Below are 15,655 nucleotides of genomic sequence, written 5' to 3' on the forward strand. Positions count from 1 at the left end.
GCTGCCTTTCAGAAGGACCCAAAAATGGCTCCAGGAAGTGTTGCTTGAACTACCTCTAAGCCCCACTTGTCTCCTTCCCACTAGACATGCCTACTTCAGAGAACACCTCGGAGAGAAATTCTCTTTCTCCATATTAAACTTCAGTACCTCCTACAGAAAGGGACTGAAGTTACGTAGCAAACTGTCAGACCACGCTGAGTGTCTAACCTTACGCAGGATAAAATGTTAGGAATTGTAAAGAAAAAATTATAAGAGTGTTAGTGACAGTCTGAAGATAATAATCTCTGTGGGAAATCAATGTGGTGAAAAAGAACCACAATGACAAGAAACAACTAAGATTTCAAAAGAATGCAGTTAAACAAATAGAGAGGAAATGCACGCAATAAATCTTATTCTTCCGCAGTCAACAGCTGTAATGCTTAAAAATTTCCTTCAACATGATTTATGTCTATTAGAAGTCTAGATGCAGACAGGAACGTTCAACACTTCCATAAAACATTTTGAAAATAAATTTTCCTATTATTGCCTATTTACAAAGTTAAAAATGAATAATTTTTCACAGTGGCCCCGAACAGCAGAGCAAAGTAAGGTTTACAGTTAATCATTCTGAGCTAATATTCTTTTGATGATGTCTACCTGCAGAGATTAATTATTTCAATACCACAAGGAAAAAGATATGAATAATTACACCAGAGGAAATGAAAATTCAGCACAAGTTATAATTCTCAACAGCCCAAAGACAAAGTTGTACGACGACTGAAGTTCAAGAAACACGCTCATTTTGCATGCCAACTTAAGGGGGGAAAAAACCCCCAAACCCAAACCAATTCTAAAATTTTGTTTTACAAGCAGCTGTATGGTTATGTATGTTTAATAAAGTAATACTGACTTCAAACAGTATTCTAGCAACTCCACTACCATTTCCAAACAAAACCTGTTACTAAATGCTCCGCTAAGCTTACCAAAAGCTCTGTAGGACTCGGGTAAGGCTCCTGTGAAAAACTAATACAAAAGAAATCAGTCTTGTAAAACCCAGGCAATGAAGAATTAGAATTGTATTTAGCTGAGATAAAACTTAAGATAAGTTGTGTTTAACGCAAAACAAAGACAACCACAATTGTGCCTCAGCAGTACAAGGAGTTTAGTTTCTACCCCCTGCATTAGGTGCCATGTATTTAAAACCCTTGCGGCACTACTATAGATTTGCCTGTAGAGCGTTAACAGAGTTGCATAATTCTTCTGAATTTCAACCTAACTATAGAACTTTGTTTTAATATACTGCAATAACTCATATCTTTAAGTCCCTAATATGCGTGGTCAAGTTTAGCCCCAGGTTAATGTCGTTTTGCCAGGATTTTTTTCTAAATGAATAATGACGTGACATTTTCATATAAATAAAAATACATAACACACAAAACAAAGGAAATAACCCTGCAGAGTATTTCTAATTATCACAAAAATGTTACCGTCACCCTTAACTCATTTTTACTTTTATGAGGTGATTCATAATGCTGTGGACAGCAGTTGGATTTGCTTTTGGCTGAGACGCTCATATTCTTCATCTTGAAAAAGCATTAGAAAAGGGAAAAGGGTAACTTGCTCCTAAACAGTAGCACCCCTGCAAAGGGCTTCCGCACGTGTGCTGCCCTAAGCTCTCGGTGATGCCGGAGCCTGCTATGGACTAAGACGGTGGTCCCAGCCTCACAAGCACGGATGCCCAAGCAGCAAGGGGGAAAGAAAAAAAGAAAAAAAAAGACAAAAATAGAGACAAAACCCCAAAACCGGAAACCCCACACTCTTTACAGGGCAGTGGCACTGGGCCAGCCGTGACATGAAGGGAAAGAGACCATTTCTGTCCTAGTGCTGGCACAGGCTCTGTGGTGTGCTACATGCCAGCAGCAGCCCAAAAGCCACAATTGGCTTAGTTACTTCAGATGCTGCAACAGCACTACTTAGGAGTTGTCTGAATTATGTCCCAAATGTGTTTCATAACCCAGACAATTATCAAAAGTCAATAGTTCAATTACAAGCTCATTTTCTTGACTATAGCTTATGCACAAAATGCCAGTTAATTTTAAGCAGATGGCTATTTTGCGTCTGCATTAGCCCCCTGCTATGACTATGGAGGACCGGAGAGAATGGAGACTATTTATATGCATATACATATACACACAAGCGTGCACATAAATGTATATGTACACACATGTACGATGTTTCCTTTGCTCTCTCCCCCCACCCGGAAAGAAAAGTATGGTGGTTTTCCTCCTACTAACTAACTCTCATTAGCTATTTCAATTACAAATGCTCAGATAATAACACTTTGCTTAAAAGGCACATAGTTATTTTTGGGAAACAGACATTCTATTTCATACTTTAAACTAAGAAGCTAAACTTTAAAACCAATTTTACCTGTAACTTAATACAAATACCAGCACTGCCACTCAAAGCTAAGCCACCAAGGCAAACAATCATTCCAGGCTCCATCAATATTAACAAGAACAATCATACTGCAGCTACATATGAGAAGTCCATACTTTTAATAGAATAATGAAGATCCTCCTGAATAAAGTATTTCCTCAATAAACATGTTGTGATAATTTTTATACTTAGATTCAGAAGATCCATTTTCAAACCACACGTGCACTGGAGGGGAACCTTAATTTCTCTGCGTGTTTTAATTCTGGATCATATTACCCGGGGTCTTCCGTATGTACAAGCGTGTGAATGACAGAAGAAATACACTAAATCCATAAGGATCATTTGACAAAATGCAGAATAGAGCCAAATTCTACAGACGCTATCTATGTGTAGAGATTTCTCAGGATTTTTAGGATACAGATGAAGATATTTGAAGCAGCAGAGTAAGAAATTACTGTATTTCTCATCTCAGTGCCCGAGATGAGACGTGACATGATGAAAAAGGCTATAAAACACCTTGAGTAAGGAAGGAAGGGAGGAACCGTGGCTTTCTCGTTAAGAGAGACCACATAGTTACCCGATCAGTAAGTGCACATATTCTACAGAATTTGGGAAGTTCGCCTTAAGGCATGGAATTTGCTCTCTTCATGCTCACGGGGAGGAACTTAGAGGTAGGAGAAGGAAGGCCAAAGAGAATATTACCACTCAAGAAATACTGAGACATCAGAAAATAGGTGTTAATGATTAAGTTCTCTACTCCTGAAACTGAAGGATGGCTTTGAAAATTCAGTAAATGCTACTATGCTATTTCTGAACTTACACCCATGCAACTTCTGACGCTGTGACAGATGCCTGTGACAACATGGAAAAGATTGATACAGATTAGTCAATACTTCTTGGAATAAGAATGTGAATTTATACGTGTTCACAAGCAACTGGGAAAGCAAAAATTGGTCATAAGCTATTACATGCACTGCCTTTGGTCTAACACATTTTGCAGCTAGAGGTGACTGGAGCTTGGGTGAGCTGCCTAGGACACCACCACTTCATGTTTCCCAATCCTTACGCTCTTCCTTGAGCATCTGCCAGGGCCACTGACAGAGAAAATACGCTGGATTAGGAGAGCTTTTGGCCTACCTTAGTGCGGACATCCTCCTTTTCCAACCAATCAAGTATAAGAATTGACAGACGTTTTGGTATAAACTAAGACACTACCCTACCAAAGCCATCTCATTCTAAGCCTTGTGGAAAAGTATGGGCTTAATTTTAAACCATGTCTTCTTATGTGCAAATGGGAAGAGACATGTGAAACTAGGATTTATTTTGGTATTACAGTTACCCTTGGTTTCTTTTACAAATTAACTCTAGTATGTTGCGGACAGTTCAAATACAAAGAATATTTGACATAAAACCCATCCTATTTCTCCAAAACATAATTTTACCCCTTGACAGTTCTGAAACTGAAAAACTACCTAATAAAGTGAAGTCTAGCTACAGTTATTTGTCTTGTATTACAGGTGCCAATAATTATAATAGTTTTGACTATTTGGGAAAGTCTTTGCCTTAGAGACTTTACTCCCTAATTTAAAAAAAAAAAGGAAAAAAGGGGTAATTGCAAGGCTGACATATTTTTGCCCAGGGTTTCCTTACAGTAGGTGTATCAAGGCAGCATGATGCTTTTGGGAGACGCACCACCTACCAAGCGCACACACTGTCGAGCTGGTTAGCACAGGAGATGTAAATCCAACGCTTACCGTGACTGTGCAGACAGATTAAATAGTACGTGTGGAAAGTCCCCCTAACGTTTTGTACAAGCACCAGTGACTGTAGTATGGTTACAAAGCCACAGCGCACATGTTCTTCATCCCACGTAGGACAGCCAGAGAGAGACAGGGCAGCTGACAGGAGAAACTGCCAAGTACAACCCTGTAAAGCACCTAAACAAGTCAGTCCTCAAACTGACACAGACAGAATTTCCTGGCTAGAAAAAATAGGAGCTATTTGTGACGCTCACGTATATGGTAGCCGTAAATAATAAAACGTACTTGTCCTTTGATTGGCTTTATGTTATTTATGTAGGAGAAATTTCTGCACTTTTTAGTTTACAAGCAAACTAAAAGCAGAAGACCAGAGGCAATCTAAAAATAACCACAAACCCCTCATTCCCGTGCATTCCTGTAGTTAAATTCACTAGAGGCAGTGCCAATTACTAGCAGAATAAACTATCATTAAAAAATGTAATCGCTCACTAAAACCTTTGAGAAAGCCTGAGATGCTTTGTGAACTTTTTTTTGGTTAATTAATGAGAACATTAACCCACTGGGTACTGCTGAAGGGCACAGTGGTGTCACGTCAGAAGCTATAAGCATAACAGTGATAAAATGAAACAAAGAAACTAATTAAATCAGGACTGCAACTGGTGTAAAGAGCAACATTGCATTTTGCCCAACAGTAACGCAAATAAATGATTGCATATACTTGCAACATTGCTAAATGTCTTAATAGAAATGATTTTAAATGGTGCATTTTTCACTCTGTCTTTTGGACTTCTTTCTAATTAAGGAAAATCCTTGCTTCCTTAGTATTACAGCACTGACATACTACCTGCCTTCAGTTTTACCGCAAAAATGATGCAGGTCTTGGAAGCAACCTGGGACCCGCAACACAGCCCGTACAGGCACTTCCGACCAATGTTTATGTTGCCTTTACTCCAGACCAGAAGCACTTCTGCAACAGGCCCGCAAAAACATAGATATTGCGATTCCCATGTAAAGGCCAACCTGAAAACAATTTAAAAGCATAAGGAGGACTTTACTGCTGCTCATACAGATGATATTTTGTGAGCTCTGAATTCTGGTGGTGAGAAACATCCGTAAGAGGATCGCCGAAAATTTGTCTATAGGGAAAAATTCTCAATTTAAAAGGTGTCACCAGTTGGGAGACCCGTAAGTTTGGAAAACCTGTATATCCTTTTATCTCAGCTTCAGCTCTCTGAACACAACGCATACTGCATATTTAACAGCTTTATTTTCCTAAATGTAACTGTAATTCTTCACATCTTTACTTGCAGAAGACTGACCCATCTTTCCAGTCTCCTGGAAATTTCCACTTCTGCATGTAAACTGCCACATCCACTTCTTATTAACTAAATCCCCAGAATACTGACTTACTGAAAACACAGATGCTTTGTACTGGTTATTAGCAGATTACTCAGTCCCTAATAGAATAAAAAAAGCTTAACTGTAAAGTGAAATGAAGTTGTACCAGCTCAATGAAAAAAATACAATTTTTCCATCAAATAATATGGAGAAGTCCAATCCACGGCTCTCTATTTCATAAAAAGATCCAGCAAAATAATTCCAGTCACAGACATCATTTAAAGAAGAGAAACAGCGATAAACCGAAACTGCACTTTGCCAAGTTCCAATATTGTTAATAAAACTTTTGAACTATTTGCTTTACATTTGTTTCCCATAAATACATTTGTTCTACCTCCAGGTTTGCTGCTACCACCGCATAACGCAGTTGAACAATTTGTAAATTTAACAGAAATCAGTGCTTCACTCCTTGAGACGTAGCCTCAGATTCTAGTTTCTCCTGCATCCTGATGAAAAGTGTGCTTGTCTTCATATGCATTAGGAAAAAGGAAGAACAGCTCATGTGCTAAAAACCAAAGTATACTGTGTGCGCTGTGTTTTTCCAAAGCAATGCAAATGGAAGGGATTTTAAAATAACTGAATTTACCGGGTTTCCAAATGAGAAGTGAAGGAACTGAAAGCTGGCATCTAGCAACGACATCACACGAAAGAGAAAGAGGAAAAAAAGAGGTAAGCGATTCTGACCTCATTTACTGCCACATAGTACCGCTGCTGCTGGAACCGAGGCGAGTTATCGTTCCTGTCTCTCACCACAATCCGTACTTCATGGTTGATAATGGTGCCAACCTTTTTGTTAACACACTGGACTTGCACCACAATGGATTGAATGGACATTGGCGGCTGTAAGTGAAAATACAGTTTTACAATAAGTAGTCAAAATCTGAAATAACAGTTAAATTTTCCACTGATGTTAATATTGTTCAGGTTCACTTACGGCCCATCAACCCGCCTGCGTTAGGTTTCAAAGCTCTACATCTGGATTAAAAACCTTCTCCGAGAGTGTCCCAACTACAACTCCTGCTGGCAACTGTAGTTTGAGGACCGAGCTTTGCCGGCTGTACATGCTAACACAGAAATAAAAATCCCCAGCACGACTGGCCCTTCACACTGCCCTTGAGAACAGCAACAACCAAAGAAAGCACATTTTTTGAGCATCTTCTGATTATTGAAAGATATCCAGAAAATGTCACACATTTTAACCTTTGGTTTCTTAATATCGGAACCGAAAGGTCAAGTCAGAAATAAATTCAATATGCTTCCACTTACATTTCCCAAGTAATTTAGAAACAACTTGGTCACCTTTAAGCGCAGACGATCCAAAGCCCTGTTGTTTTCACTCCAGTGAACATCATAATATTCAAATAAAAATAACTCCTAAACTTGATGAATGGGTGAAGAATTTTAGGCTGGAAAGGCTATTACTACTTACCTGAGTTAATAAAACTATTCTAAGAAGAATAAAGGAAAAGGCACCTTTGGTTGAAATGGAAGTTCAGGAAGACTGCTACGGAAATACAGCATTCCAGCGTGACTTCTGTTCACAACGTTCCCATCACGGCAAGTGCCAAATTACATATTTGAAGCAACAGTCTGGCACATAAAATATTGACAGCAAGTCCATTCTGATTTTATATCTAACACTCAGCAGAGAGCGAGCAAGCATGGGAACGGACAAAATGAAAAAATTCAGTATTTATTAACCTCAAAGTCTTCAAGAGACTAAAGAACTCAAAAATGTAATTTAAAGACGCTTATGCCATACTGTTCTGTACAGCGAATGCAAGCAGGTTTTTGTACTGAGATTCCGAGACTTACAATTATACCATAATTATACATCTACATAATTATGCTTTCACTCATTCGAAATGCTACCATTTCTTTGATTGATTGATTTTTTTCCAGTTTCGCTATAATGGATTCTAGAACCATATGGCTTTCTTTACCCTTCAGACTTTGGCATTAATCAGTTTGTATAGAGTCAGCAGACTTGGGGAAAGAAGGGGCCTTTATGGTGGTGTTGAGATCTTGGATGAAATACCTGTTCTTCCCCACACATTGTACCCTCAACTTTCTCTGCGATGAATTACAGCATGAGCTTTTAACTAAAAGTCCCTTCTCCTTGCTGTAAAAATCTGCAGGCAGCTATGATGTGGTTCTACTTTTATCAACAGAACTTCTAACACAGTTAGGAACATACCATATATCATCTGTAACTTAAATTAAGCCTCTAAGCATTATAATCTCCATTTATTTTTCAAGCTGGCATTCTTTGCAAAAGATCCAAGAATTTTTAGGCCACCTTAAACTTCGAACGCTACTGCGTTTATCTAGATTTATTAGCAATGCCCAAGAAAAACATAACTAACTGTAACGATGGATATGTAAATATGCGATGTTCTGGATTTTGTCTTTTTCACAAGAATATGGAAAAAATAGTTTGTCGCCTTTGGTAAAATACGACAGAGTACAGGACCAATATTACTTTCACATACGTACAATTTCTTCTGGGTCAGTGCTTAGATTTAAAATCAGGTCTTTAAACAACCACTCATCAATCTAGGCATTAACAGACAATAAATGCAAATACATAATGGCACAATGTAACAAACCGTTTATGATATTGGGGACAAATTATCCCAACGCCTTTCAGCAGTTCCTTTCACCTTCCGTTCGTTCTGATTTATCGCTATTCATTCTTTCTAAGTACTTCAAGTTTTGGAAGAAAAGTCTGGAATTTTCTTTTTATCTGATTTTGTTTGGAAAACATACTTAGTCATTCTTAGTAAAACCAATCAATGGAATCTAATAAGATTTTCTTTCAAGAAAAGTAATAAAAAAGAACAGGATCAGGCTAACTGAATCAGCAGGGAGTTGACAAGTGAGCACACCGGAGAGAAAAATGGGAAGAGTCTCCAAATATATTGAATGCAATTGTATATGCACCATTTGTGAATCAGAGAGTACAATTTCTGCTCTGTAACAAAAAATTGAATTTTAAGGTTCAACTTAATAAAAGCCCAAATTTTATTGGTAATACTAAGTTTCACATGGTTTTAACTTGAAAGATGAGAAAAATAGTTTACTTTTTTTGTTAAAAAAAAAGGAACTGCACACACTCTTGAATGATTTTGCATTTTAGGGGTTAGTATAGCTCTGGTTCTGAAGGCTGGAAACAGCCTTTAGGTAAGAGCCATATTAATCACATCCACGACACAAACATCACATTTTTACTCAATCAGTGGGGTATTTGTGTGTTGCTTTCATTTTCTTTGGCTTGTGACTTACAGCAATTAATTGAGACCACAGAAGACAGCTACAGTGGGGCTCACACCCAAAATCTCAATTACCTTAAATCTCAGATTTTCTTTTCATATCCCAGTAAGCTTAAATAAACACAAATGAGTAATTTTACCCAGCACTACAGTACTAGGGATAAGAAGTGTTTACAGTTCACAGTAAAAAAAATGAGGAAATAACCCCTTAAATACCAATGTAAAACCACCGGTATTACCTATACATAAATCAAGACCAATTACCCTTGTTTCTGTGCGACTTGAGCCTACTTCTTGCAAAGAACATGACTGTGAAGTGCCCCTATGTATTCATAATAATGTAAAGTATTTGTGAGTTTAATTAGACTGTTACTAATATCAGAAAGCAAATCATTTGACAAGGTCGTTTTGGTAAAGCATCTAGTTAGACTGAGGTAAAGCAGCTCAGATGAACGATGCTGTAGAGAGAAAAGCGTCAGTAAAAGAGGCATTGAAGAAAGCATTAGCACTGATCTAACAGCAATTAATTTTGTTTCCTTATGCCAGATGGATATGCAGACTTGCGTGGGGTGAAGAATTGACCCAGCGCTTCCCAGAGTGGTTCTTAAGTCTCACCACCTGTTAGGGGCTCTTGCTTTTTGCTCTGACTTAAAATAAAACCGAAAAGCCAAACGTGTGCCAGCACCTGCCTGTCTCCTCAAAGGCAGCCAGCTGTTTGGCAGTGGAGGAAATGCCGACTCCTTGCCGACGCACCGAAAAGTCCTTTGCCACCACGTCCCTTCTACCATGTTTTGTGCTGCATACCTTTGCTTCACATATGAAAACAGTTTGTGAATTTAAACTAAATTAAAACAGCTGAATTCAATTAGCTCTTTTACACTAAAAATGGAAATGAAGAAAAATTTGCATGTTGTTTCTGGTACTTATGACTATATCTCAAAACACACGGAGAAGACAAATTAATCAATCAAGCTGATACAAAACAAACTTCCATGCGCTCCTAGGAGCACTCTTTCCGTGTTGATCGCAGTCACTTTTGAGTCAACTTTCCTTTCAAGATTCTGACGATCTGCAGCAATGCTGTAACACTGTGAGAAAACGTCTCGACTTTTAAAGTGTTTCTCTTCAGTGAAATTAGCATAGATGAGAACAGTCCTATTTATTTTGTGCTTTTAATCTTTCTTTTTATAAAAATCAAACTTAGCCTCACAACACTTCTTTAACGCTCTTAGGAATGAGCGTACCACACAAATTTTATTATGCTGCCTTATACAAAAAATCTGAACTAGCAAATTCTCAATCGAGAATGTCAAGCTTTGTAAGTGAAGCCACGTACGCAGCTAGAGCGGGCTTTTAATAAGTGGCACGAGACGTGAGGTGAGCAGCACTTCTCCTTCCAGACAAAAGCAGCAAACCAGAATAAGAAATGTTTTTAATTGAGTAAACAAGTCAAGTTTGGGTCAATGCATATTTCTGCCAACCCACACATCTATTTGTTCAGTCTTTATTTTTGTGCTTGTCCACATATTGGTCGTGCAGAAACAGTCAAGTTTCTGCATGCTCCCAGTAGGTCCGAACAGAGAATCAAACTAACTCTGTTCAGATCCATCTGGAGACACAAGAGAGATGCAGCTATTATATTAATCCTAGAATTATAGAATGTTCTAGGAAGTCTTGTGTTTACGGTCTTTCTACGAGCGTTCACAGATTCAGAAACTTATGTCTATAGGGAGGAAAGAAAACAAACAGCAACCCCCAAACTTACGTCTCTGTCGAGAACTCGGCCAGTGCTATTTAGGTATAACCTCTGGCTGATAGGATCGAGGATCACCCAGTAATCTATGTTGTCCTTTAAGGAGAGTTCAATGGTGGGGTCTGGCCCTCCTGCGGTCCCTTTGATCAGCATATTGTCAACCAGGATAGTGCCTGCAAAAACAATGAACACCCGAGGGAGAAATTTATATGTGCATCTACATTTTTATGTATTTTCTTAACAACTGCAGCACTAAAAACACTGTTTTCTAACGAGGGTTTCTGGTGTTTTGAGTGATGTTTAAGAAGTCTGAACCTTATTATCTGTAATCAAAAATTGCCTCTGACACTGAAGCTATTTCAGACAATACTAGAAGAAGCTCTTGCAATGCACAATAATTTAAGTTGGCGATGAGACCTGTCATATACAGATATCTATTTAACGCTATGAGTTTTTTCCTCCATTGAGTAATCATCACCCAATCTCACCTCGAAGAAACAAAAGCACTGAAATAACAACTGAAACCGGAATAAATTTTCTGCAGCAAGAGTGACACGTCAAGGTGAGGGACAAAAAGAACGGTTACATAAAGCTCTCCAGGAAAAAAAAAGGTTTTATATCTTGAGTTGCTCTGCAACAGAGAACTAAATTGCAGCGTAACGACGTGAAAACAGTATCTACCAAGACAAACGTAGTACTTAATGAGGACCAGCCATCTCTTCAAGGTATATAACATGCTTTTATTCTTTTCTTGTCCCATCCCGTCAGTTAGAAGTCTTGCCTAACAGCTCTATTAGTGAGTTGAGAGTACCCACGATGTACATCATTTCCTGCGCAAAACACTCCAACTTACTTTCCACATGCCACGCATAACTAACTACCCTAAACATTGCACTCCTGTGCCTCAGATCGGCATGCACTGTATTTATAAACACTTCCCTAAGATTTCATTTTTGTGAAAAATTAACACTACCCAGTTTTCTTCACACTGAAATCTTAAAAGAAATGATCTTTGTTTAAGTTCATTGACAGTTACGAAGAAAATCTGTGAATGTCACTAGCCGCAGAACATTTAAATTAGTTAAAAATAATTATCGCATAACCTCCTGTATTAAGGGCCCAAATAATTTATTCCAAAGTGGAGAGTAAAGTTCCTTTACATCGTCACTTTATAACAACAGCGACTCTGTAGCAATATATTTATTTGGCGGGGGGGTGGGGTGGTTCCGAGTTGGGCCAATGCTTTTTCTAGATATAACAGTAAAACTAATTACTGGTTTTAACCACAGCAAACTGTTTTACACTTTTATTGATGAAAACACCAGAGTAAGGTTTTTTCAATCACTTCTTTTGAAACTACTTTTTGTAACTCAATAGAGATGCCGGGAAGAAACACCGTCAAACATCCGTAACTTTGCACCGAAGACTGGTTTCAAGTTAGAGGAGCAACAAATACCTTTCTAGCCACATCAGAAAGACAGTTGCTACCTGATTGTTTTACGGCTGCCGGCATGATTTCTTGTGCAATACCACCTGTACAATTATATCCCAACCCAGTGGCTTCGACTGGCATACGACTTTTGAGAGACCACCACTAGTTTTAACGTAAAGAGGATTTCACCAGGAAAAACAAGCCAATTACCAACTCGGTGACAGTTCGAAGTGTTTACGTCTAGTCACCAATTCCTCCAAAAATCTATAAAACCCACCAGCTTCTGTATATTGCCCTCATTATTGTGCCTCAATGATGATGCAAAGAAAGGTCACTTATCCAAATCTGAGGTCACCTGAACAAAAGGTGCCCCAAGAAAACACCACCAAGATGACAAACACCACAATCACCCTAACTGCTTCTGTCCTTCTGATTTCTTCCAGTCTTCTTGTTCAAACCCGAAGGCAAAGTCTAAGTTACGGCTATGTCTTCACCAGCAGTAATCCCAACAGAAGGCTCTACGCCTCCATTCGAATGGCTCTCAAGGGGAATAAAAATCTGCAATTTCCACCTGTAAATGGCACAGCAGTAGGCATTTCAGCAAGGGCTACTGTGCGTAGCAAATCTATAGGGTGGTGCTTACAAAAAATATTACCTGTACAAGTTCTTGCTGGGAAAAGGAGGAGTTTAAGGGATGGAAGAATTGGGGCAACTGAAATAACCAGATGACATGGAAAAGGGAATCGGAGTAGGTTGTGAAAGTAGTGGAAAAATACACTGCAAGGGATAATTAGGAAATAGGGGAGGGAAAAAGCAGCAACAGCTTCTGTCTTCTCCCGTGCTGAAGGCCAGCAAGTCCTTCAGGAGCAAAGGGACACCACAGCATGAGTTACAAGGACACAAAGCTACCACAGCCACACACCAGTACAACACTTTCAGGTGCTTAAGCAATTGTGACATATAAAGAGGGTTTATTTCTCTCCTCAGAAAATTAAGTGTTGAAAAAAACAAAACAAAAAAAAGATTTTCCTATATTGAAAACCAGTCCCTGGTTTCTACACAACTGAAGATTACAAATCTCATCTAACATCAGTAGGTCCTGACTGAAGTGACAGTAGCAGAGGGAAATTACTTTTGGACTTTGCAGTCGCACTGCCTGTAGAGAAGTCCAGCGTATGCAACGCTAAAGGAATTAAACCCATAATCGTGGCAGAGCTCTGACTGCTAATAGAACAGTGTGCGGGGCCGTGCCCCTGTGAAGGTAGCGATTACCCTTCCGTGAACCGCACGCAAGTAATCAGAGGAAAAAAATACATACCTCAAAGGCAGGTATAAAATTCCTCAGGGCACAGTGTGCATTTGGAAGTGGCAAGATACAAGGGCCTTAATACCAGGCGCACTTCCCGCATGTTAAGGATTGCAAAAAAAGAAGTATAATTTTAGACTGCAACATCTGCATAAAGAGGAAAGTGCTGCAAAACAAATCAGCAGTGGTTGTAACAGCGTCCTTAAGGTGGCATACACCAAATATTTTACTACCTGGCATTTGCAGGCAGCTCTGGTTCGGTATAGGCTATGTACACCACCGTTTGGTGCTCTTTTTGTCCAAGGAGGCTTCGTCCTCCCTTGCCTATTTTCTAGAAGACTGACTTCTGCCAAACTCAGCCTTCTGCAAGGGCTAAAGAGCTCAAACAACTTTAATTTTTAATGAACCTGAGAATAAATGATTACAATTACATACTTTAAAAAATATCTAATCAACTTAAAATCTTGATGTGATGATGAATTTCGTACAATCTCTAGTAAACCACTGCTTTGAATTCTGCATCTCATTTGACTTTCCTCTGTTGCGCTCTATAATAGCTATCTGCTTGATTTAACAAAGCACTTCTATTTGGTTTGTTTTGATACAGTGACTCTTTTGTTCTTAAAAATGGACTGGGTTTTCTTCAGATATTCATGAGGTACTTGTACTCTGTCTTCAAGAGACAGCAGTTTGCAAATAAGCCTTTTAATAGCCATCCTTTAAGTATTATTCTTCTAATTTACAGAGTTTGACACCACGGGTCTTCCCCCCGCCTTGAGATTCCTAACATTTTGGTCTTTACATCCTGCCTCTGTCCTTGGCCTAAAGTGCCGGGGAGGTAACCTACTAACAATAAATCTGAATACATGCAGTTCAATGCAACTGCATCGACAGATTGTCCATTAACTCTCCATACACGCGACCACAACAGCAAACACATCCCTCGACATTCCCAACGCACTAAATACGGTAAGTTTAGACAATTTGCTTTTGTAATTTTTTTGCACAAACAGAGCTTTAGCCGAAATGAAATCTTTTACCTTGTTATAAAAGTTACATACCTTCTCCCGCAAATACATTGCAAGTTCAATTTTACAGTACTGGGGGGAATGAGGGGTTGGTCAGAGTCCGCTGAGGGCACCTGAGCAGGGTGCTGCCACTCGTGGTGAGGAGAAAGGTGGTCCGTGTAAGCTGCACGTTTCTTGTACTCAATTTCTGGGAAGTTACACTCAAACACCCAAACGCTCAATAGCGTTTCAGCACTATTCCCCGCACTTCTGTCCTGCGTGCCCAACCCATTGAAAGGACGCCAGGGACTACAATTAGTGATATTTTTCCTGGCCGATTAAAAAAAGACTGACGTAAAAGTTAGATTGCACATCAACACAAGTAGATTTTACTAACAGCTTTTTAACTCGCGTGGAGACCACAATTTGGCTGCTTTTCTACCTTCACTGAAGCCCGATGACCACCGAGATGACTTGTGGAAAGACCATACGTGTTTTCAAGGGATTAGTACAGAATAAGCCTCAAGGAATCAAAGTCAAGCAAGCTGTTGCCTAAAAAACAACAAAAAGGCCAGAAAACAGCAGACTGTACAAAAAAGGGAAGATCTGTTATTTTCAGGTGTAATAATATTTTTCTCAAAGTAATGACACTTACTCAGAAACATTATTCGAGCTTGTTGGGAATTACTCAACAAGTAGCTACAAAATAAGACAACAAAAATAAAAATTATAAAGCACTGTAAATATTGTACAAATAGTTCTACACTAGACTATTTCTTTGAGAGGAATCCAGGAGCTGAAAATCTTCATTAGACTGAAATAACAAGGACGGGTTTGTTTTTAGAGATCAGCCTCTGCAGAAGGTGATCTTTCTATGGGAAGGGACGTGGGTGCAAAAGCCATAGAATATGGAATTTGCAGTTTATGCTCTGCTAAAGACAGCAGACCCTCAGTGCTCAGGGAGGACACACTTATTAATTATTAACACATCTTGGGATTATTTTAGCTGAATGTTTCAGCAAAGCTCTTTTTTAAGGAGTCAGTGAATGACGACTGATCTGGGGAAAACCCTTATGCCGGCACATGAATCAGAAAACAGAATTCTAGTAGAATGAAACCTGCAGCACTTGACTTTTAGGAGTTAAAAGGCATTTGCGGTTTCTCTTTCTGCAGTCGCTGAGCTCAAAGCATGTGCATGTCCCACCGACGCTACCAAAGGGGTGCAGCAGGCAAAGGCTCAACTTCGTGCCTGAAAGCGGGACTAAGGACTTCACGTATTACGGATGGTCAGTCCCGGTGACGTCGAAGA

General features: G+C 39.1%; 1 protein-coding gene across 1 annotated transcript in view; it reads right to left on the bottom strand.

Annotated features, from left to right (window-relative positions):
* PCDH15 (protocadherin related 15) overlaps window positions 1-15,655 on the bottom strand; it is a 379,975-nt gene that overhangs the window by 267,154 nt on the left and 97,166 nt on the right. Inside the window, exons 4-5 of the mRNA XM_059821547.1 lie at window positions 10,614-10,774; window positions 6,261-6,416 (exon numbers count right to left, since the gene is read on the bottom strand). Coding sequence (XP_059677530.1) covers window positions 6,261-6,416; window positions 10,614-10,774 — 317 coding nt within the window. The remainder of the gene's footprint in view (window positions 1-6,260; window positions 6,417-10,613; window positions 10,775-15,655) is intronic.

This window comes from Gavia stellata, chromosome 9 (assembly GCF_030936135.1).
Source record: "Gavia stellata isolate bGavSte3 chromosome 9, bGavSte3.hap2, whole genome shotgun sequence".
Classification (NCBI taxonomy): domain Eukaryota; kingdom Metazoa; phylum Chordata; class Aves; order Gaviiformes; family Gaviidae; genus Gavia; species Gavia stellata.